Source organism: Canis lupus, chromosome 5 (genome assembly GCF_048164855.1).
Source record: "Canis lupus baileyi chromosome 5, mCanLup2.hap1, whole genome shotgun sequence".
NCBI lineage: Eukaryota > Metazoa > Chordata > Mammalia > Carnivora > Canidae > Canis > Canis lupus.
This window is the reverse complement of record NC_132842.1, coordinates 28,978,966-29,001,635: the sequence shown is the minus strand read 5'-3', so window position 1 is coordinate 29,001,635 and position 22,670 is coordinate 28,978,966. Positions and strand designations below refer to the sequence as shown.

The 22,670-nt window shown below is 43.2% G+C and overlaps 1 protein-coding gene across 1 annotated transcript in view; it reads left to right on the top strand.

Moving 5' to 3' along the window:
• The window catches only part of ITIH2 (inter-alpha-trypsin inhibitor heavy chain 2), a 36,003-nt gene extending 15,930 nt beyond the window's left edge, over positions 1-20,073 (top strand). Inside the window, exons 10-21 of the mRNA XM_072825878.1 lie at positions 278-446; positions 1,041-1,166; positions 2,917-3,098; positions 4,180-4,365; positions 4,744-4,883; positions 6,414-6,583; positions 10,345-10,482; positions 15,182-15,295; positions 15,703-15,901; positions 16,461-16,633; positions 17,981-18,092; positions 19,764-20,073. Coding sequence (XP_072681979.1) covers positions 278-446; positions 1,041-1,166; positions 2,917-3,098; positions 4,180-4,365; positions 4,744-4,883; positions 6,414-6,583; positions 10,345-10,482; positions 15,182-15,295; positions 15,703-15,901; positions 16,461-16,633; positions 17,981-18,092; positions 19,764-19,911 — 1,857 coding nt within the window. The 3' untranslated portion in view covers positions 19,912-20,073. The remainder of the gene's footprint in view (positions 1-277; positions 447-1,040; positions 1,167-2,916; positions 3,099-4,179; positions 4,366-4,743; positions 4,884-6,413; positions 6,584-10,344; positions 10,483-15,181; positions 15,296-15,702; positions 15,902-16,460; positions 16,634-17,980; positions 18,093-19,763) is intronic.
• Positions 20,074-22,670: the final 2,597 nt, after the last annotated feature.

Sequence of the window (22,670 nt, the reverse complement as noted above, 5' to 3'; positions counted from 1 at the left end):
ACACTTGAAGTTTGCGATTCTTAACTAAATCTGAGATGAGTCAAAGTAGTTCTACACAACAAAATAAAACAGTCAAAGCTTAGTATCAAAATGCAGACAGTACATGTTCAGAGTAAGTGACAGACAGGTCAGTGTTGACCGAGTTGGTTTTCTGGAAGAATTGTCGTTCTTGAGTTGGTCCTTGGAAGATGACAAGATGAATTCTTGGTCCTCCCTCTTTTCTTCTGGGGCTTAGATCTCATGGAATGAGAGCCTTCCCCATTCTTTTTTGAAATAGACAGTGGAAGCAATGAAGACCATACTGGATGACCTAAGAGCCGAAGACCAGTTCTCCGTGATTGACTTCAACCACAATGTTCGCACCTGGAGAAATGATTTGGTCTCAGCTACTAGAACACAGGTGACAGATGCCAAGAAGTATATTGAGAAAATCCAGCCCAGTGGAGGTGAGTGACTTTACCCTAGAGGCCACTGAGAAACGTTCATAGGGCTCAAATCGTCATTCGCTTAGGAAGTCCCCTTTCCTCCCACGGTGGTCTTTGGCCCATCTGCAATGGCCTGCCATAAATAGTGATGTATTATTACACGATGAATCTTAACTTCATGTGAAAGCACAATGCATGACCCATCCCACACAAGTCTGTAATCTTTCCAGTCTCCCTCAGAAAAGGGTCACAGAGGGTCACACTAGCCTTCTTATTACTCTCGTAGCAAAAAATGCAACTGACCAGTGACCCAGCACGTCAGCAAGGCTGCTTTGCGTGCCTTCAGTCTGGTGTTTGACAAAATGACAGAGGGTACTTTGAAAGGACGAATTCATCTTTCAGGGACTAGTTCACTCCAAAGCGACTATTTTATTCCACTGGGGAATCTTGACCAGCGTGGGGAAAATGTGTGTCACTTGGAAAGCAGCCAGATTTGGGAGCTGAATAAATTATGCATGAGTCATCATCAGACAGATGAACCTGAACCCAGGATGTGATGGTTTTTGTGCAAAGAGAGGGCACATAACGGAGCGGCACATCCTGTCACCCTCACAGGCACAAATATCAATGAAGCACTCCTGCGTGCCATCTTTATTCTGAATGAAGCCAATAATTTGGGATTGCTGGACCCTGAGTCAGTCTCTCTGATCATTTTGGTTTCTGATGGCGACCCGACAGTAGGTAAGTAGCACTTCAATTTTCTGGTGACAAATGTTTTACTCCTGTTTCTTGGGAATGTGATTTGCTTAAAATGGAAAATCTGATGGCACTTGCCTGAGTTTCCAAACCATTTTAACTCCATGGTTTCTAAAAGGAGGCTTCTTTTAACCCTGGAGCACTCACCCCACTGAAACCCAGTCCCAGACATTTTTTTGGGTGATGCTCTTAAAAGCACCAGTTTCACCTCCACAATGTGGGGAAACTTGAGTGTGAATTGTAATAGCCTGTAGCACAGTGCACCATGTAAGATGGTGTAGGGGAGCGTGTGGGATGAGCATGCGTCCCAGGCCTCCAGAAGACCTCTGGGGTCTGCAGGAACATTCCCTCCTTCTCCACACACCCCACCCTGGCCCAGTCACTCATGGCAACTGGAGAAAGTACGTCTTTCTGATACACCTGTACACGATGCATTCTTCTCCACAAAATGGCCCAACATCTCCTGGCTACTGTCATGTGCCATTATTTTGATCTGCTTCATTTGTGTCCTTAAACTGGCAAATACAACAGTGCATGCTAGATTGCGTCACAGTCTGCCACATGGACAAGGACCCGTGCTGAATGCAGCTCTGTGGAAGGAAGATGAGTGGGCCAATCATGACAGTGGCCACTGGAGTTTTAGTAAGACAAGAAGCAATCATTTTATTTTTTTCCTTTTTTTCTTAAGATTTTATTTATTCTTGAGAGACACAGAGAGAGGCAGAGACATAGGGAGAGGGAGAAGCAGGCTCTTCTCAGGGAGCCTGATGCAGGACTCAACCCCCGAGCCCCAGGATCGGGCCCTGAGTCAAAAAAGGCAGATGCTTAACTGTGAGCCACCCAGGTGTCCCACAAGCATTTTATTAATAGTGAGACTAGAATGGGGGTCGTGAGGTAGTATTTGTGGCAGATTCAGTGTTTCTTCACTCTCAGATCAGATTGCTTTTAAAATTCAATTTGAGGGGCCGCTGGCAGGCTCAGTCCATGGAGCCTGTGACTCTTGATCTCGGAGTTGTGAGTTCGAGCCCCACACTGGGTGTAGAGATTACTTAAAAATAAATTAATAAGATCTTTAAAACAAATTCAAGTCGAGGATAAAATTGTAAGGAAGAAAAGGATGCGTAGCAAAAAATTAAGTCTGTTTCTCATTTCTGTCCCTTAACCACCCAGTTCCTGTCCCTGGAGGCAATCTTTGGTTAGCAATTTCTCGTGTATCATTTTAGAGATTCTGTGCATATCTGTATATTCCCTATATATTTATATGTGAATATATATATATATATATATATATATACACATGTACATGCACACAAACATGCATGCCGGTATGCAGATATATCCTACTTATACCAATCTTTACATTGTTCTCTCCCTTTTAAAAATGTCTTTGAGATCATTCATTATAAATACATAAAGAGTTTCCTTGCTCTTTTTAATAACTGCACAATATCTTACAGTCTGAATGTGTCATCATTTAACCAGCCTCCCTTCCTTGTGTACATTTGTTTTCAATATGTTGCTACTCCCAATAATGATGCTAGGTATGATTGCCCGTACTTCATTTCCCTATATGTGAGGGCAGCTATAAGGAAAACCCCTAGAGGTTGAGTCTCTGGGTCAAAGGGTAAGCGCATTTTTAATTTGACAAATTCTGCTAAACCACCCTCCGCAGATTTTCCAAAAACACTGCGGCATTGCCCCTCATTCTTTTCCTTTCTGTCATCATCAACTTTAGGTGAACTGAAATTGTCAAAGATTCAAAAAAATGTGAAGCAGCACATACGAGACAACATCTCCTTGTTCAGCTTGGGGATAGGATTTGACGTTGATTATGACTTCTTGAAGAGACTATCCAATGAAAACCGTGGAATCGCGCAAAGGATTTATGGAAACCAGGACACATCTTCCCAGCTCAAAGTAACACTTTTTTTCTGTTCTTTCTTCTTCCTCCACTCAAAATCATTCAACCAGCAGTATCTGATGCCTAAAAGAAGACGGCCAGATTTGAGTCACAATTGTCATCCTTTCTGCTGCATTAGGCCACGAGAATGAGAAAGTCTTCGATTCCTTTCTCACCTCTTTTTGCATGTGCATCTGCAGTGACAATGAGGCGGGAGATGACAGAGAGATGGGCACACACTCTCTCTCTCATGCCCTGAGCAAGACTTCCCAGGCATTATCGAACCTTCTGGGCTTTCCAGTTCCGCTAACACGCCTGGTCGTTCTTACGGTCATGGCCATTGTTCCCCCTTTAAAGTGCATTGGCGTCTTGGTATCAACTTTTTATAATGCAACACAGATCAAATGATAGCTTGTAAGTGTCTTTAAAGTTAAAAGAGACAAATTACTTGTTTCGTTTGACTACATGGACAAGGAAAAGACGGAGGAGAAGAGGAACACACTTCACACCACCCTCTGTCAATTCCAGGCACCATGGGTCAGTTGCAGGCACCATATTTACCATCGGGGACAGAAAAGGGATAAGGGATAATTTGGGAATATCAACTCAGCAGACTTTTCTTATTATGAGTATTTATGAGCTTTTTATGCTGATCATAAAAGAAAAAAAATGCGCTGGGCTCCCAAGTCAGAATAATATTCTTAACAATTTTTTAGTTTTTCCATACCTCAGTTCATCTGATAATTGTGAGAATTCTCCTGGTCCCATAGCTTTCCACAGAGATTATGTGAGGATAAATTAAGAGATGCCAGCTAAGCATTTGAGGAATCTCAGCAAAAAGTACTTTAGAGGTTCCTGTGTGACTCAGTTGATTAAGTGTCTGACTCTTGATTTCAGCTCAGGTCACGATCTCAGGGTCAGGAGATGGAGCCATGAGTTGGGCTCTGAGCTGGGTGTGGAGCCTGCTTAAGATTCTCTCTCTTTCCTTCTCCCTCTGCTCCTCCCCCCTCTAAAAAAAGTGCTTTAGACCCATGAAGTGGTATGAAAATAATTATTTCTCTGTTTTTGTTTGTTTGTTTGTTTTTTAATGAATTATAGAAATTCTACAACCAGGTCTCTACTCCCCTGCTCCGGAACGTTCAGTTCAACTATCCCCACATGTCAGTATCAGATGTCACTCAAAACAGTTTTCACAACTATTTTGGAGGCTCGGAGATTGTGGTGGCGGGAAAATTCAACCCTGATAAATTGGAGCAGTTACAGAGCATCATCACTGCAACTTCGGTACTTCCAATTATCTGCTTATTTTCAAAAATACTAATCGGTCCCCTTGAAACAGTCCATCTTGTATATTAGCTGGTTAATATTTTGCATTCCATGAATCTTGCATGTGGAATAAAAGCAATAAAGTGAAAGAGAAGACGTGAGAATATCTATGCCATGGTCAAAGCCATTCTGTAAATCCTTCCCTTTTCATCCCAAGCCAATCCCAACCCTTGGATGTATGCACTTACTTCCTCTTTTGTATTTTTTGAATTATTTTGTATTTCCCCTGAAGTTACGTAGCTCCCTGATTCACTCACAGTAGATATGAAAAACGTGGCTTGATTAACTGTAGTTTGGCCCCCTCGATGTCTTTCAACTGAATCTTCCATCATCCAGGCTAACACGGAGTTAGTCTTAGAAACTCTGGCCCAGATGGACGACTTGGAGGATTTTCTATCAAAGGACAAGCATGCAGATCCCAATTTCACCAAGAAATTGTGGGCCTATCTGACAATCAACCAACTTCTGGCTGAGCGGTAAGAAGAGTATACATAATGGGGATTTGCAAAAGTAAGAGGTCTGCCTTGAGTATTTTGAAGTAATACACAAAAAGGATGTGGAACCCAGAAAGCCAGCAAATTAATTCAGGCTTTGGATGGTCAATTTCCACTGGTTCCAAGCACCTGAAGCAAAGCTGAGTTCACTCTTTTTCCTTTCTTTTTATTGAGGTCTGACATACATAAAGTGGGTGAAGTGCATGACTTTTAAGAGTACAGTTCAATGAATTCTTATATATGTGTCACCCATGTCATCACCACCTGGATCATTAGAGGCCACTTCTGTCCTCCCTGAAGGGTCCCTTATTCTCCCCACAGAACCCCCACCCCCACCCACAGTGGAAACCACTGTCACCATCATTTAGTTTTCTGTGACCAAACGTCTTGTAATGATACAACCCATATTCTTGTTTCTGGCTTCTTTCACTGAACACGGTGTCCGTGAGAATCCATCATGTTGCTGGGGGTGTATCAGTAGTTCATTTGCATTTAGTTACTTTTGCAAAGTTTGTAGGCCAACGAGAAATTTACGATTATAGTGCCACCGAAGGACATTGCTCTCTCCTCCATCGCTGGCTTCTCAGCCCCCCTGCCCCCAAACTGCCCAACATAAGAACTAGGCTTCTAAGCAGTGCCTTGTTCTCTGACCACGAGCAGCAGGACAAGTCGCAGGTGCTGACGAAGAGAACCACCATGCCCGAGCCCCCTCCCACCTACCAGAGCACATTCCCGGGAGGACGGAGCAGAGTCTTCCGAACTAGGTCAGGGAGACATGAAATACGGTGGTGGGACTGTACCCACAGAGGAAATCCACGGTGTCTGATTAGGAAGCAGCCACGGGGCTGTAGCGGTGGCTTTCAAGTGAGCGAGAACCATCCCTGCCCCTTTCAGAAGCATCCTGGTGCCTTCACGGCCAAAGTACACATACCCCACGCCCGGCTGGAGTTAGAGCATAGGGACTTTTAAGAAACAGTCCCTGTAAAACGGATGGGTGGGTGCCGGGGGCTTGGGGGGCAGGACGACCAGGCGTCACACAGGAGACCTTTAGGGCCGTGAAGCTGCCCTGCATGATTTGGCAGCAGTGAACACATGTCATTGTACGTGTGCCCGAGCCCATAGAACGTACCCCAAGAGCAGACCCTGATGTAAACCACGGATTTGGTGCTGATGAAGTGTCAGTGCAGGTTCACTGGTTGTAACAAATACACCACTCGGATGGGGGCGGTGTTGATATTGGGGGCGACTGCGGTGTGCGGCGCAGGGAGTACATGGGACATCTCTGTGCTTTCCCTTCAATTTTACCATGAACCTAAAACCCATCTGAAAAATGAAGTCTGTTTGAAAAAAAAAATCCTTAGGATGACGTGGCTAAGTAAAATACCAGCTTCACGGAGCCAGTTAGCGTTCTTGTACCTTGTGGTCCCCAGGGTCCCGGCTGAGCCCTGAATCCATGGGGCGTGGGCCTGAAGTGCAGTAATGTTCTCGAATGCCTCTATCTCCTAAATACAGAAGCCTGGCTCCTACGGCTGCTAGCAAAAGGAAAATCACAAAAACCATCCTGCAGATGTCTCTGGACCATCACATCCTGACCCCGCTCACCACGATGGTGATTGAGAACGAGGCAGGGGATGAGCGCATGCTGGCCGACTCCCCGCCGCAAGACCACTCCTGCTGCTCAGGTCAGTGCTCCTGGCTGGTGGAGAAATACGACAGGTCAGCTCTATTGTATTGTATTTTTTATTTTTTATTTTTTATTTTTTATTTTTTATTTTTTATTTTTTATTTTTTATTTTTTATTTTTTATTTTTTATTTTTTATTTTTTATTTTTTATTTAAATTCAATTTGCCAACATACTATATGAGTACCCAGTGCTCATCCCATCAAGTGCCCTCCTGCATGCCCTTCAGGGGTCAGCTTCCTCAGCTGACTTCAGGGTGCTCCCCCCTCTGCCTCTCTCCCCCTGCAGCCCTCCTTGTGCTCCCAGCCCTGTGTCCCTGGGGGTCCGAGCTCTTCCTGTCGATTTACTTTGAGAGAGTCCATTGCTGTGGTCTTAGAACATTTTTGCTCACTTAGCTCCCAGAGGAATTTTGAGGACCTGTGGACCCCTACACACATGCTTAAGTCAACATTGAACCATTTTGCACCATGCTTCAGTAGTTGTGATGAATGTAATTTGAGACATAGTGTAAACATTGACTTTTTTTGTTGTTGTTAAAGATTTTATTTATTTACTCATGAGAAACACCGAGAGAGAGGCTGAGACACAGGCAGGGGGAGAAGCAGGCTCCCTGCAGGGAGGCTGATGGGGAACTCGATCCCGGGACCCCGGGGTCACGCCCGGAGCCAAAGGCAGATGCTCAAACACTGAGCCACCCAGGCGCCCTGACACTGAACTTTTATTTTTATTATTTTATTTTTTTTGAACTTTTTTTTTTTTTTTTTTGAACTTTAAAATAAAACTGTTACATCACTGTTTTTAAGTGTACCCAAGGACATGGGATATCAAACTTGGTACTCTCCATCATCCATTAAAAAATACATGAACAAATTCTGTTTTACTTGCTGGAAATTTTATAGTGTTTTCTTTTCTAGTTGAACTGGTATTTCCATTTCTGGCAGAATCATGTCTCAATGTAATAAATACACTGCTACCCAGGAAAGTCTTTTATTGATCATCCTGCCCTTCTGCAAGAAAAATGTATACGAATTTAAATTTTTTTCAATTTCTTGTGGCCATTAGATTCTGAGTGTTCAAAAAAATTTTTTTAGATTTTTATTAAATTTATTTATAATAAATAAAATAATAAATAAAAATAATAAATTTTATTAAATTTATTTATAAAAGTATTATATTATTATAATATATAAATATATAATATACAAATGATATATAATTATTGTTATTTAATTTTATTAAATTTATTATTTATTAAATTTTATTATATTTTTTTCTAGAGTTTTATTAAAACTACTACAAGTAGGGCACCTGGGTGGCTTCATTAGTGAAGCTTCTGCCTGCAACTCAGGTCATGATCTCAGGGTCCTGGGATCGAGCCCCACATCAGGTTCCCTGCTCAGCAGGACATCTGCTTCTCCCTCTCCTTCTGCCTCTCCCCTTCTTGTGCTCTCTCTCTCTCTCAAATAAATAAAATAAATAAAATAAATAAAATCTTTAACAACAACAACAACAACAAAAAACTACCACAAGTAGATAATTGGTCAAAATAGTGTACAACTATTATACATTCAATATCCATAAATAAAATTTTATTAGAAATCATCTTTTAATGAGAAAAAATGTGACAGTGTTTTTTTCGAGTATCTATGGGTGAATGCTATTTATTAATAGATTGAAAGAGATCAGATTCAGTGTCAATGCTAAAGAAAAAAATTTAGGGGCACCCCCTGGCTCAGTCAATGGAACATGCGACTCTTGGTCTTGGAGTTGTGAGTTCGAGCCCCAAACTGGGTGTAGAGATTACTTAAAAGTAAGTCTTAAAAAAATAATCTTTTTTAAGCCTAAGTCTTGATAAATCTTGTTGACACAGATAAGTAGATAAGAATGGAATGAATTTGGTTACAGCAATTGTCACTCACTTATAATGTCTTCAAAGTTATATGCAAACTCACATAGGACGTAGTATTCAAAAATTATTTTTAATGATCTAACGCATGACAGCTCACAACCTACTTCAATTCTGCTTAAAGCAAAGAACTGGAAATTGTCTGATTTGCAAACCAATCTGTTTTCCTGGCAATGGATTGGAGTCATTGCATTTTTCGGCACTACACCAATTTTCCCCAGAGGATTTTTTTTTAATTTTTTTTAATTTATTTTTTATTGGTGTTCAATTTACTAACATACAGAATAACCCCCAGTGCCCGTCACCCATTCACTCCCACCCCCCGCCCTCCTCCCCTTCTACCACCCCTAGTTCGTTTCCCAGAGTTAGCAGTCTTTACGTTCTGTCTCCCTTTCTTTCTGATATTTCCCACACATTTCTTCTCCCTTCCCTTATATTCCCTTTCACTATTATTTATATTCCCCAAATGAATGAGAACATATAATGTTTGTCCTTCTCCGACTGACTTACTTCACTCAGCATAATACCCTCCAGTTCCATCCACGTTGAAGCAAATGGTGGGTATTTGTCATTTCTAATAGCTGAGGAATATTCCATTGTATACATAAACCACATCTTCTTTATCCATTCATCTTTCGTTGGACACCGAGGCTCCTTCCACAGTTTGGCTATCGTGGCCATTGCTGCTATAAACATCGGGGTGCAGGTGTCCCGGTGTTTCATTGCATTTGTATCTTTTGGTGAGAGAGCAAGCCTTTCACTTCTAAACTAGGATAAAGAGTTTTCTTAGGAAGTGTATGTGGAAGCCGAGAACCTCAAAATTGTCATAAAAGCCACCCATGATTTCTGTGTCCTGTGGAAAGTCATAAGGTGTGCCCAGGGGCCCATGTACCAAGTTTAAAAGATGTAGCTCATCACCTTCTTTCTGCCCTCGCTTTCTTAGGGACTGTCCTGCTGAAACACAGTGCTGACAATGGCCTGCATACCCTGGAGGGAACACTTTACACATTATCATTTTGTGCAAGTGACACGCCAGCTTTACTGCAGTGATCCAGGGTTCAAGGAACTCTTACCTCTGGGTGCTGGTTGTAATAGCCTGGGTGCCACAGCTAAATTTATCTCAGGAGAAACTCACCCTAGATAAACTGGCATTTATAAGTGATTTTAAGATGCCTAGGTGAACTGCCATTTGTTTTCTCAACGACAAGAAGACTGTATATCGGAAAGTGAAATGGACTTTGTTTCCTTTCTTTTTTTTTTTTTAGGTTTTATTTATTTATTTGAGAAAAAACAAAAGAGAGAGAGAGAGAGAGAGAGAGAGAGAACAAGTAGGGGGAGCAGAGGCAGAGGGAAAGGGAGAAGCAGACTCCTCATTGATCAAGGAGCCCAGTGTGGGGCTCGATCCCAAGACATTGAGATCATGACCTGAGCCAAAGGCAGATGCTTAACCAACTGAGCCACCCAGACACCCCTAAAATGAACTTTTTGTAACCAGAAGGGGAAACTAGTTGGTTGAGAAACTCAGTTATTTAGATAGTTGTTTGGTGAGGAAATAGGAGCAGATCCAGGCAGAGACTGACTATAATCCAGGACTTCTCCAGGGGCTGCTGTGGACAACCTTCTCCAGCCTCTGTGGGGCAATTCCCACAGCCCCAGTCCCAAACTCTTCAGAGAACCCTATGGCAGACCCATAAAGACAGAAGGAGCTGGAAGAGAGAAAATTCTGGAACAAAATTAATGAGAGAAAACCTTAGCTGAGAACACAAGGTCTGCATAAAACAGATTCTTGAAGTTGTAAGAAATCTCTCTGGAAAAGTAAGCTTGGAAACTAACAGAGACAGGTTTTTCCACACAGGTGCCCTGTATTATGGCAACAAAGTTGCTTCGAATTCAGTCCCATCTTGGGTCAACCCTTCCCCAACACCCAGGATCCCAATGCCAGTGCTGGGAGCTCAAGTGCTGGAGGCCACACCTCCCCCACATGTGATGAGAGGTAAGAGACCTTTACCACTGCTTTCAGGTCCTGGCTCCCAATTGGATCACAATCCTGTGGAGCATATACATACATTCGAGAGGTCCTGGTAAACCAGATGACTTTTATGGGCATGGTTGACCTCCAGTGAAAGAAGACAGTTGCATGTGTTCATCAGCTTGGGCCGCCACACCCAGAGCCCCTAGCTGGGCGGTCTAAACAACAGACGTTTATTTGTCACTATTCTAGAGGTAGGGAAGTCCAAGACCATCGTGCCAGCTAGGTCAGCTCTCCGTGTCTCTTCTCATCGGGGCACCAATCCCATCCTGGGGACCCCACCTCCAAACATCATCCTGTTGGTGGTTAGGGCTCCTATGTATGAATTTTGGGGGTACAACTGGGTCCATACCACTCCATCTCCACCTGTATGATGTGAACCCTCTGGAATGGAAGGGATGCTCTTTCTCATGCTGGGTGGGCCAATGGGGTATCAATGCAAAGAACATTCTCTTCGGAGATTGCGTGTGAACTTACTAAGTTACTTCATGTTGCTGTACATTGCAAGTAGGCATAACTACACTTACGCAGCCAGGTTGTTGACACCGTGTGAAGCCATCTGAAAGGGCTAGCACATTAGAGATGATACATAAAGGCTATTATTAAGGATCAGAAGCCATACATTTTGCCATAAAAAATGACTTTAATGTTGTTTCCTATTGTTTTTCTCTCCTTCCAAATCTGGCATTTGCCACCTTTCCCCACAGAGGTGACGGCTGCCTGGCGATCAGCTAGCGAGTGTAGAAAGTCTGTGCACTTCTCCCCTTTCTTTTTTTCTTAGAAAGGAGTACATTTCAACAATCAGAGAGACAGCACATCCCTCTCCCTGTGGGAAGGTCCGGATAGGGGGCTCGATTGGGGTGGTTTGAAATTTCAATAGCAGAGTAGCTCCCGATGTCCCTGGACGTGTGCAGCTTTTCTAGACTGCCTGGAATGCAGACTTTTTTTAGCAAGAAAATTTCTGACTGTCGGAATGGATTTCTCAAGACTGTATACTCACCACTCCCTGAAACCATATTATAACAGAGAAAATGTAGCGGGGACATCGAATCTATTTGTAGAGTGAGTGCATCTCTCCCCCAAACACCCCCGATGGCTTGTCTCTAAAATGACTATTCGTGGGCCCAAAGTGATTTGCTTTTTCGCTCTTCCATCAGGGGCAGTGCTTCATCCAGGGGCCCCTCCACTGCCCTCCCCAGCACGTCCGACCACAGGGCCTGAGGAGGGACTCTGCCCCGAGCTTTCAGTTAGCAGTGCTAACTTGACAACACAGCACGCGTGGGGAGGGCAGCCGTGTGAAAGGTTACAGTGCTGACGAAATTGCCATCTTTACCCTGTCGAGTGGCTCTCAGAGCAAGAGACAGGGCGTCGGAATACATGAAATTTGAAAGAACATTATTTAACCTTGTTAGAAAATAATTATTTGGTCTGCATACTAAAGAGAGAGTAAGAATAACAAAATTCGCTTGCTTTTGTTCATTCTTCTAAAAGCACCTATGGCAGGTGCACGAGCCGCTCACACTGTTGCTTTGCAAAACAAAGCTTCTGTGGAAACACGGAGAGAGAAAGCTAACTTCGTTTTCAATATTCTTTCCAGTATGAATGCAGCGGTTCCTCCGGGTGTATGTAGTCACCCGTATGATGCAGTCAAAGGGACAAGGTCTTGAGAGTCCGAGAATTCTGGGGTCAAACTCTGCCCACGTGACAGGGGGACCCAGGCTCTGGAACCCCCCTGGGTCTCAGTGAGCCCACCTGTAAAATGGAGCTGGTGATAAATTGCAGAGTGGTTATAACGTTGGTTCCTGGTTCCTCATAGAGACTCGTTAACCCCCGGTCCTCAGGAACCTATGAAGTCATCACAGAGTCCTCAATCTACCCTACCCTCAACCTGTTCTAAATGTAAGGCCGCACAGACTCACCTAATTTGATGTATCATTTCTGCTGCCTAGAATGATATCAAATCAGTATGGCAGCGCTGATTTGGGATTACTCACCAGCAGGTCTGATTAGTGGGATTTTGGTAAAATTAAAATGGCAAAATCAATGATTATCTTTAATAAGAGCAATATCCTTCAAAAAAATTTCAAAACACTCTATTTATGTAAAGGAAGAGGTTACCTTAACAAAATGATTTTGGGAGGGGGGGGGAGGAAATGAAAACCTTTGTTCTGTGTTTTAATGATGCCCTCTAGTGCCCAGCTCAACACAAAATCAATTAACCAAGTATTTATTGACCTCATAGCAAGAGTTTAGTGGTGTGAGGGGTGCAAAGAAGTACAAGATTGTATTCCTGCTCTGGATTAGCTTATCTTGCATTTCGTGTTCCAAAACACACAGTTGAAAATGAATGAGCGTATCGGAGTGGGTGGGACAGTGGGCTTGTCATCGGACAGCTTGGCTTTGGTCATAGCTCTGTCACTTACTAACAGGTCACCTGTCCTCTGCGAGGATACGGTGAGGAGTTGAGTTGATGTTTGCACGGGGCTTCGCGATGCTATCTAGATCACGGCAGCCTCTCAAGGAGTGGAAGCCTGCTCTTCCAGTTTCATTCTGGAAACACAAGCACTGCAGTTCCTACCATACAGACCTTCCTCTCTCCACTGCCTTCGATGGCCGAGGCTGGAAGCCTGGAAGTGCTGAAGCGTGCCTCTGTGCTCGGATTCTATCACCTGTCTCTGGATTTTTCCCTCCTGCACCCATCCCATTTCCCATTGAATCTACTATCTCTTGCCTGGGTTACTGCTGCTCTGGCTGCTAACCGATCTTCTCATGTCCACGTTCCAAGACTTAATTTATACCCTGACAAGTGATTTCCCTGAAATCAAATCATGTCACATTTATTCTCAAAAACTTCACGTAGCTCCCAACTTAGAGCTCCATTCCTTGGCGCCATGCTCCATCTCCATGACCCCCCTTTCAGTCTTTTCCTCCATTCCTTCCAGAACCCATCCCCTGGTTACACTGAGCTACTTTGCATACAAATCACCAACATTTATACCTCCAAGCTGTGCCTTGTTCTGTGCAATCAGAATAAAATCTGTCTCTCCTGTGTCTCTTGCCTTTCCCAGCTTCAAGACGCTTTGTGAGAACCCCTTTACAAGGCCTTTCGCAGCTGGCCAGGCGGGGTTGGGCACCGCTTCATCTTTACCCTCAGGGCATTGCCCTTGGGCCATTATTGTGTCATTTATTTTATTCTTTGACCTCAGTGGTCGGGTCTATCTCTACAAAAGAAAAACTACTAAGGAAACCAATTATTCACGATATTCGTTAGACATACACCGTCACAAAGACTTTACTCAAGGGAGGGGGGGGGCGTCACCATGGGCATGAGGACCCCCATCACAGGGCCTTGCTGTTGGGTGGGGAAGATTGGGCTCAGCTCCAAATACAGCATGGCACAGTGGGAGTTTATAGACAAAAACAGCGGGGAGGCTGTGGGTGGAAAATCACTAAGAGGAAACATCAGGAAGAAGGAGGATTCTGGCCAAACCCATCCAACAGGATTCTTGCAGAAGGCAGTCAGGTGATCAGATGTCACCTGGAGGGCATTGGGGGATGAGGAGCCCACTATATCAAGGGGATCAATATGGAGGGTGGAGATTCTAGGTAAGCCAAGCTACTAGGATTCTTGCTAAACTTGGACAATGCAGGGGGTCCTGGGTGGCTGAGTCAGTGAATCATCTGCCTTCAGCTCAGGTCATGATCTCAGGGTCCTGGGATGGAGCCCCACATTGGGCTCCCTGCTCCACGGGGAGTCGGCTTCTCTCTCTCCCTCTGCTCCTCCACCTGCTTGTGCGCTCTCTCATTCTCTCTCTCTTTCTCTCTCTCTGTCAAATAAAGTCTTAAAAAAATTGATCTGTTAAAAAAATTGGAAAATACAGAGACAGACATGCAAGTCCAAAAGCTGAGGACTAATTGAAAAGGTCGGGGGAGCCTAAGCAAAGTTTGATCAAGGAGAGCATCTTGGTCACTCTTTCATTAAATTATGACTTTCTTGAAGGTCTTATAAATAAGACCATGACTTATGTATAGGTACATCAAACATTGCCTGATTCAGTGCTTTGGACAGAGTTGGGTTTTTTTTCCTCATTAACTCTTTGTTGAATGATTAAACAAACAAACAAGTAAGAAATATCAGCCAGAATAAGGTCATCCAGTAGCAAAGGAGCTCTTTGTTGAGTGTAGCTTGATGCTTCATTGCTCTTGGAATTGATTAATATCAATCTATATGCCAAAAAATAATATTATGTCGCCTTTATTTTTATGTATTGTCTGTAGCTACTCAAAACGTACATATTTTTATCTATCTATATACAATACTCGCTGTATACACGTATATATGTGTATATACATAGTGTGTATGTGTGCTTTTCTTATTGTCTTATTTATTCATTTTTTTATCTCTAGCCTAGATCATATGTGATAGCTTCAGAATAAGTATACCCTATATTTGTAAAATAACTTAAAACTCTTAACAGAAGCTTCACGAGGAAGGGACAATGGGGGCGGACCACTAGGCCCCGAAGCGCTAGAAGAGAACCTGGCATCTAGTAGAAGCATTGTAATTATTTAAGTTAAAGATGTTCAGGAATAAAGTGCTTGCTCCATGTCACCTTCCTTCTTATGATTTTGTTTGATTTCACTTTCTCTGTATGTTTTCCAGTTGAAAATGACCCACACTTCATCATTTACCTGCCAAAAAATGAAAAGAATATTTGTTTCAATATTGACTCAGAACCTGGAAAAATTCTCAACCTTGTTTCTGATCCAGAATCAGGTAAATAAAAAGATACTATATTTGAAATAGGCAATTTATCACTGCCATCTTTCACTGTCGTACCTGGGATTTCTTTCCTTCCCACCTTAATAGGAGTCCTGGAATTTTCAAACCCTGACAGTTAGTGAGAATGAATTATAAATATATTCCTAAGGGAATTAGAATAGCTAAGAAACTGAGTATGAACTAGCAGATCTTATTGTGATATAATTCATTTAAAGTATGATGAGACATACTTTAAATGACACAAAGTGAGCATGGCATAGGAAAAAATGTAAGTCCTGAAGCAAAAAAAGACAATAATTTTCCCCTATTGTCCAGTTTTATAAATTTGAGTTATGGTGCCCAAATGTACAAAAACATGGTGCACAGAGAGAGAGAGAAAAAAAGCATGTTTTCTTCCACAGGGATTTTGGTCAATGGAGAGCTCATTGGTGCCAAGAAACCCAAGAATGAAAAACTCCGCACCTATTTTGGAAAACTGGGATTTTATTTCCAACGTGAAGATGTGAAAGTAGAAATCAGCACTGAGACCATCACCCTGAGCCAGGGCTCCCGGACGTCCGTCCTGTCCTGGTCTGACACAGCTCACATCATTAATCACAGGCAAGTACAATCCCATCGGATTCGGGCCTGTCCTCCATGCAAGACTGCGTGAATAAATCCAGAAATCTCTGATAAAAACGTAGAACTTACCGTCGTGGTTTTAAATGTGAAGTTGAGGTTCAGGAAGTATTTTGTGACCTATTGCCCAGTCCCTGGCTGCAGAGTCCACGTCTTTTGGCCACCGAGTGTCTCAGCGCCAGCCTGAGGCCTGGCATGTAGTAAGGGCTCAGTAAATACACGTTGGATAAGTGAATGAACCCAACAAAAAGCCCCAGCCAACTCCCTGTCAGGGCATGCCCAGAACACCAGGATTGCATCTTACGAGTCATGGTTTCCTGTTATTACCTGTTAATTGTTTTTGTACAAACATCTAAATGGACCGAATTCCAGAGCTGGGAGTGAAAACAGCATTCTGTGGCAAAAATGTTGTAGAGAGAGGGCTTCGTGCACTAGTGGGACCACCCAGGACGGGATGGCGAGCCCGTGTTCACGGGGGGAGGAATGGCTTCCTAAACAGTGTGTTCTGGAAACGCTGACTCCTTGTTGGTTTTCACACCAGGGTGCTCGTCTCTGTGAAGAAAGAGCAAACTGTGACCATCACCCTGGATAAAGACATGTCCTTCTCTGTTTTACTCCATCGCGTTTGGAAGAAGCATCCAGTCAATGTAGACTTTTTGGGGATCTACGTTCCCCCCACAAACAAGTTTTCACCTAAAGCCCACGGACTCATAGGTACAGTGTTTCGCGACCACCTGGCAAGTGGGGGGCCGCTCGGTCTCGAGCAACTTTGGAGGGTAGAACTTGGGCAAGTGACTGGGGCTCAAAGGACAGGTTGGGGCCACGCTCTGTGCCTGGCTCTTGATTTACACCAGTGACTAGGCCACACCTGGGCCAATGCCGTTGGGGCCAGAAATGTTTACTGTCACTCAGGTTCCCCTAGAAACAAGGCCTGTGATGCAGGGCCTCGGAGGGAGGGCAGGCTCTAGTTTGGAACTCAAAGCAACAGGTTTAGGCCAGAGCCTCTGTGGTTTCTGTAGGACAAGGTAGGGTGAGGTGGTTCCAGGTTGGCTAGCCTGCAACATCTCGGCAGGCTTGGGGCTCTAGGGTGGCCTCTGCTCACCTGGCTCCCGGCCCTGGAATGGCTTCCAGGTCACGCAGGCCAGCTAGAAGAGGTCTGGCTTGTTCCGGTCTGAGTCCTCTGCTGTCTTTCAGAATCAGCTAGCTCTGGAAGGGGCAGTCTCTCCCTAGCTGGTCAGGGTTTTTGATATCAGATCATAATACATGGGGACACCTGAGTGGCTCAGTGGTTGAGCATCTGCCTTTGGCTCAGGGCCTGATCCTGGGGTCCTTGGATCGAGTCCCCACTTCAGCCTCCCTGCAGGAAGCCTGCATTTCCCTCTCCCTATGTCTCTGCTTCTCTGTGTGTCTCTCATGAATAAATAAATAAAATCTTTTTAAAAAATCCTAATACACAAAGGATAGCAAACATGATTCGTACAGCCCAGCACAGACATGCAGGGTGACTCAGGGATGCTCTAGCCAAGACTGTTGGCTGTTGCAGGTGAGGTTTTCCCAGAACCAGGATTTTATCCTCACACTCTGGGCAACTTAGAGCCACAGGATACACTTTCAGTTTTATGCTGGAGATTTTTTTTCTAACTGAACAGGTAAACTGGTTTGGGAAGTCTATGATAACAAGCAGGGCGTCTAGGTCCCCTTTCCCTACTTTCTAAGGAATGGTTCCAGTTTAAGCATGTGACATCACAAACTTGTCTCTGTGATTTAAACTATGTGGCAGGTGCTCACCTGTACCTCCCCACCCCCAGCACCGGGGCGTTCTTGTCTACTTCTCATCCAGTAGGTCAGACTTGTATGTCAGATGAATGTGGGGCTAGCGGCCCAGCATCACTCTTGGGAAGGACCCATCCCTCCCATTGCTCTGTCCTTCTCTTAATATGTCTTTCTACCCCAGAAATTCTGGAGGACCAAAATGAAGCCGGGGTCAAATGATGATGAGGCTGTATTAGTTATTTACTCTTGGGTTCCGCGTAAATCGGCGTCTGCACTTTGTTTCGCTAGGCCAGTTCATGCATGAGCCAAAGATCCGTATCTTCAATGAACGACCCGGAAAGGACCCCGAGAAGCCCGAGGCAAGCATGGAAGTGAAGGGACATACGTTGATTGTCACCAGGTAGGCAGTGGATGCGTACAACAGTAACGGAGAGTGCTCCTACCGGGATTAAACTCACCCAGTGACACAGAAGCAAGGAAAGCTCTTGCAAGTGTTCCCTGTGTCAGACGGAACAGCTCATCAGGAAGGGACACATCCACTACGGTTGCATAAGGACGCTGCAGGCAGGCCAGCTTCACTGCTCTTGGCATTTGACGGCACCTACTTGTCTAGCTAGTCCTTATTTGCAAGAGCCCTGGTCATAAGCTAGATTACTGAGAAAGCTGATCGAAGGAGGAAATTGTAAAAACACCTGTGAACCAGGGCGCCTGGTGGCTCCGTCGGTTGAGCGTCGTCCGACTCTTAGTTTCAGCTCGGGTCATGATCCCAGGGTCCTGAGATCGAGCCCTGAGTCAGGCTCTGTGCTCAGCTAGCTTGGAGGCTGCTTGAGATTTGCTTTCCCCCTGCCCACCTTTCTCAAAATAAATAGTAAAATAAATATTAAAAAAAAATACCCATGAACCATAGAGCTAGAGAATGAACGTATATGTTTAAGTAAGACTGGATGGAGTCTTCTTCCTGAGTATGAATCTAAAGAATGCATTTCTGTGTAGCTTTTCTCACACAAGCCCTATCCGTGTGCTTCATTCTGAAGTGAGAATTGCAGATTGCAAAGCATTCTGAGTGTAACATTCTTATGGGTCTTTTCAGTTTCTCCTAATCCTCTACAGCAGTCTCCCCTGTGCTGATAGCATTTTAAAGCAGAGTTTTTTTCTGGATTTTTTTTTTTTTTTCATTTTAAGAGTTTTCACAAAGCAATCCACTTAGCTCTATAAGAAATGACTTTCTTTGCTCACGGATGTCATTGGCTTCCACATAAGTATGCAATGAAATTGCGGTGCTAATTAAGTCCGACGTACCACCACAAATAGATTCGGGAAGTAAAATGATGAACTCTTAGTGAGGACACCAGTCACCTGGTTCCGGCTGACTGGAGACCAGTGAGTTACCAATGGGCATCAGTGAGCATATTTGAGGAGGAAATGGTGAGCACAGTTAATCATAGTAGTTATCTGAGATTTGTAAACGCACATCGGCTATCCTCCAATGACAAAGGTAAATGATGGGCTTCAAGTTCAGGGACTGCAAGCACCTTGTGATGCAAAATACTTGAAAGATCGTGAGTGACAATACACCCTATGCCTTTTGAATTCATTAGCTTATTTGTCCTTTATGTGAAAGGCATGAATTTCTCAGAAAGAGGTGGCATCGCCCTTAGATAGGACACTCACCTGCCCAGGGAAGGTGAGAGGCATCTCAGATTCGTCCTGCAGGTGACACGTGCAGTAGGCCCACAGCACGTCGGCATTTGGTTCCCACCTTCGTTCCGCGTAAAAGTTAATTTGCACTCTTCACCTTGCTGGAAAAATCTGTATCGGTACATCTCCAAAGGGTTATTTGAATGATCTAAGGATACACTGCTGATCTCTGCTCTTCCAACACCAAGCCCCAGAGAATGATGTTCAGTACAGCTTGGGGAGTAGAGATGGGTGGGGGCAAGCAGAAAGGGTGCAAGAAAGTTGCAACGAACCGCAAGGTGGTGGTGGGGGTGGGGATATGTCTCCTTTCCAGACATACAGGCTGGCCAAGCCTCGGTCTGTGCTCTAACCATACACACCATTTCCCTTGCAGAGGTCTGCAGAAAGACTACCGAACAGATCGAGTGTTTGGAACAGACGTCTCCTGTTGGTTTGTGCACAACAGTGGGAAGGGTTTCATCGATGGACATTACAAGGATTACTTTGTGCCTCAGCTTTATAGCTTTCTCAAAAGGCCTTAAAGATTGATAGCTTTGGAAATTATCTGTTGTATGTACGGCTTTTCCCTGCCACTCTTGCAGTCATTCTTCAGTCCAGATAATTAAAAAACTAACCGGACGTCGTGGTGGTTTTATAAAACCTGTTAATTACATCTGAAGAAAATAAATACTTTGCAAAGAAGATCTAGGATTTTGTTGAGTTTTCCGATGTTGAGATGTGCTGATCAAGGTCATGCAAAGGAAAGCTGCTTTGGTGAGTCAGACTGGCATCCGGACACAGCCTGAAATTTGGCATTTACTGTGATGATCTCATTATTCTCAAGGGTCAGGTAGGCTGAGTACATTCTTATGCTGTCAGGTACATGGGATGTTCCTTTTGGAGAAGGTTATTTGGCGAATATTGAGTAAGAACGTGGAGGTTACTTGATCTTAATTGTTCTGTGGCTGTAAATACCAAGGCCCTGTCACCAGTTCTTGGGAGAGACTCGCCACGGTACCTGGGATGGCCCAATATGGTTAGCCAAGATTCCTTCCAGAGCCTTGGCTTTCCTTTTTCGTCTATGAAAGCCTATGTAAGTCAGGGTGCTCCAGAGAAACAGAAATGTATACATACAGGAAGAGAAAGAGTTATTACAACAAATTGTTCACATTGTTATATAGGCTGGTAGCGTCCAACCTGCAGGCTGGGCTGCCTGATGGCTCAGGAGACCCAGGGAAAGCCAATGTTTTTGTTTGAAGGCCATTAGGCAGGAAGAATCCGTGTTGTAGATGAAATCCACAGGCAGTTAGAGTTCTCTCTTTGCAGGGGGAGGATCATCCTTTTTGTTCTATGCAGGCCTTCAACTGATTAGATGAGGCCCACTTAGAGAAGACCATCTGTTCTATTCAGTCTAGAATTTAAACGTAAAATTCACCCCAAAAACACCTTTGTAGAAACACCCCAAAATCATGTTTGACCAACTCTGTGGGTGTCCCATGACCCAGCCAAGTCGCCACACATAAAATAAACCACTGCAAGGCCTTAGTTCACCAACCTCTTTCTGTTCTCAAAGCCATTCTCCAAATAAGATATATTACAGAGGGGTAGGCGCCTGCCTCTTAAATGACAATCTCCCCTAACAGTCCTGCCTCCCTGACAGGCCACCTCCGAGATAACGGTGCTCCCCAATTCTGCACATATTTAAAATCGCTCTGGACATTACCTCACATAGCTAATTGCACCCAGTGTTGAGTTACTATAAATTCTGAGACTATCACAGTTCCAAATTCTCTGAAAGCTACACGTTTCACTCAGATTTAATGATTCTGAACACAGAGGCTTCCTGAGTATTCCTTGCGGACCTTTTGCATTTAAGCAACTCCTGAGACTAATGCCATTTACATTTTAAACCCTGTGCGATTAGACTTTGTTTCAAAATAAATTTAATGAGCAAGTTATGTCCTCACAAAAGGCTAATGATGTTTAAAAGGCAGAATAAATAAACAAGTAATCAACTTCATTACGTCTGCATGAATATGGTGGATCTTGGCGGTATGGTGCAAATCTGAGTCATTGTAAAGTCTGTACTTTCCATAAAAATCAATTCCTAGAATTAGGATACATTTTCAAAGGCCAAAGTGGTAAAACTGTACTTAAAAAGATGTTTAAAGGTACATTTTTATGAAGCTTTCTCTCCACAATTGGTAGAAGTCATTTTTATTTTAGAAAGTACACAAAACTCTTTTTGTATACACCCGACTTCTATTTGAAAAACCAAATGATTATCTTTTACCTTACTTGTAAAATATTAAAGAAATGTGATATATCTCAGGGCTGAAGAGGTAAATCGCCTTTCAGCTTCATCTATGATTACCAACAATACATTTAAAAAAAAGTCTATATCCTTCCCACTTTCTACTTCAAAAATGCTGATCTTAAAATGCTCATATTAGCACAAACTTCAAAAGTGGGTTCATATCATTAATTCTGTTACTTTGTGAAAAAATTGGTCAAAATTTAGACTTTAAAACTTTTATACCTTTAAGACTTTTATACCTTTAGATACATAAGTGTAGTTTGATTCCTAGTACTTTACATGTGCTTTGTAGTTTTGAAAATAATAATGATGATCTTGGGCTGTGCATTTATATGCAGGATATTGAACAAGAGTTCTATCAAATAAACTAGATTTAAAGTCAAATCCATGTTATTTAAATTATCAAAACTTTTATTAACAGCTGGTGTTTTGAATAATAAAACTAAACTTGCATTAATACTGCCCGCGTGTCCCCATTGAGACCAGTAATATGCCTTCTCAGTATCATTAGAGTTACAAATGAATAATCAATTTTGAATTTCAAATGAAAGAACTAAATTAACAGGGATAGTTGGAAAGGAAGAAACTCTTCCACTGTCTACCTCTTGATTAGTTTCTGAAAGTATTATGCTTTCAGCAATAAAGGAAAACAACCTGACAATTACCTATATTATGTTTGCTTGTTCTTTGGAGCACTTTGCAACCCACTGGGAATTGATCAGTATTTAATTTTGTATGTAGTAACGGTATCCAACTTAAACCTCATCTAGAGTATCACAGGCTGTTATCTGTCATAGATATTTATCATCTAGCGTAGCTTCAAAGCTCTTCATAAATATAAATCTGAACAGTTTCCATTAAACCAAGCAAATATATACATCTTATTGTCAGGGAAATAAGAGCCTGTGTGTGAAAAAAAACAGCATCTCTGCCATAAGTTTATATGTTTGGTTGTGTTTTTAAATTACTGAAAATTAAATAAAT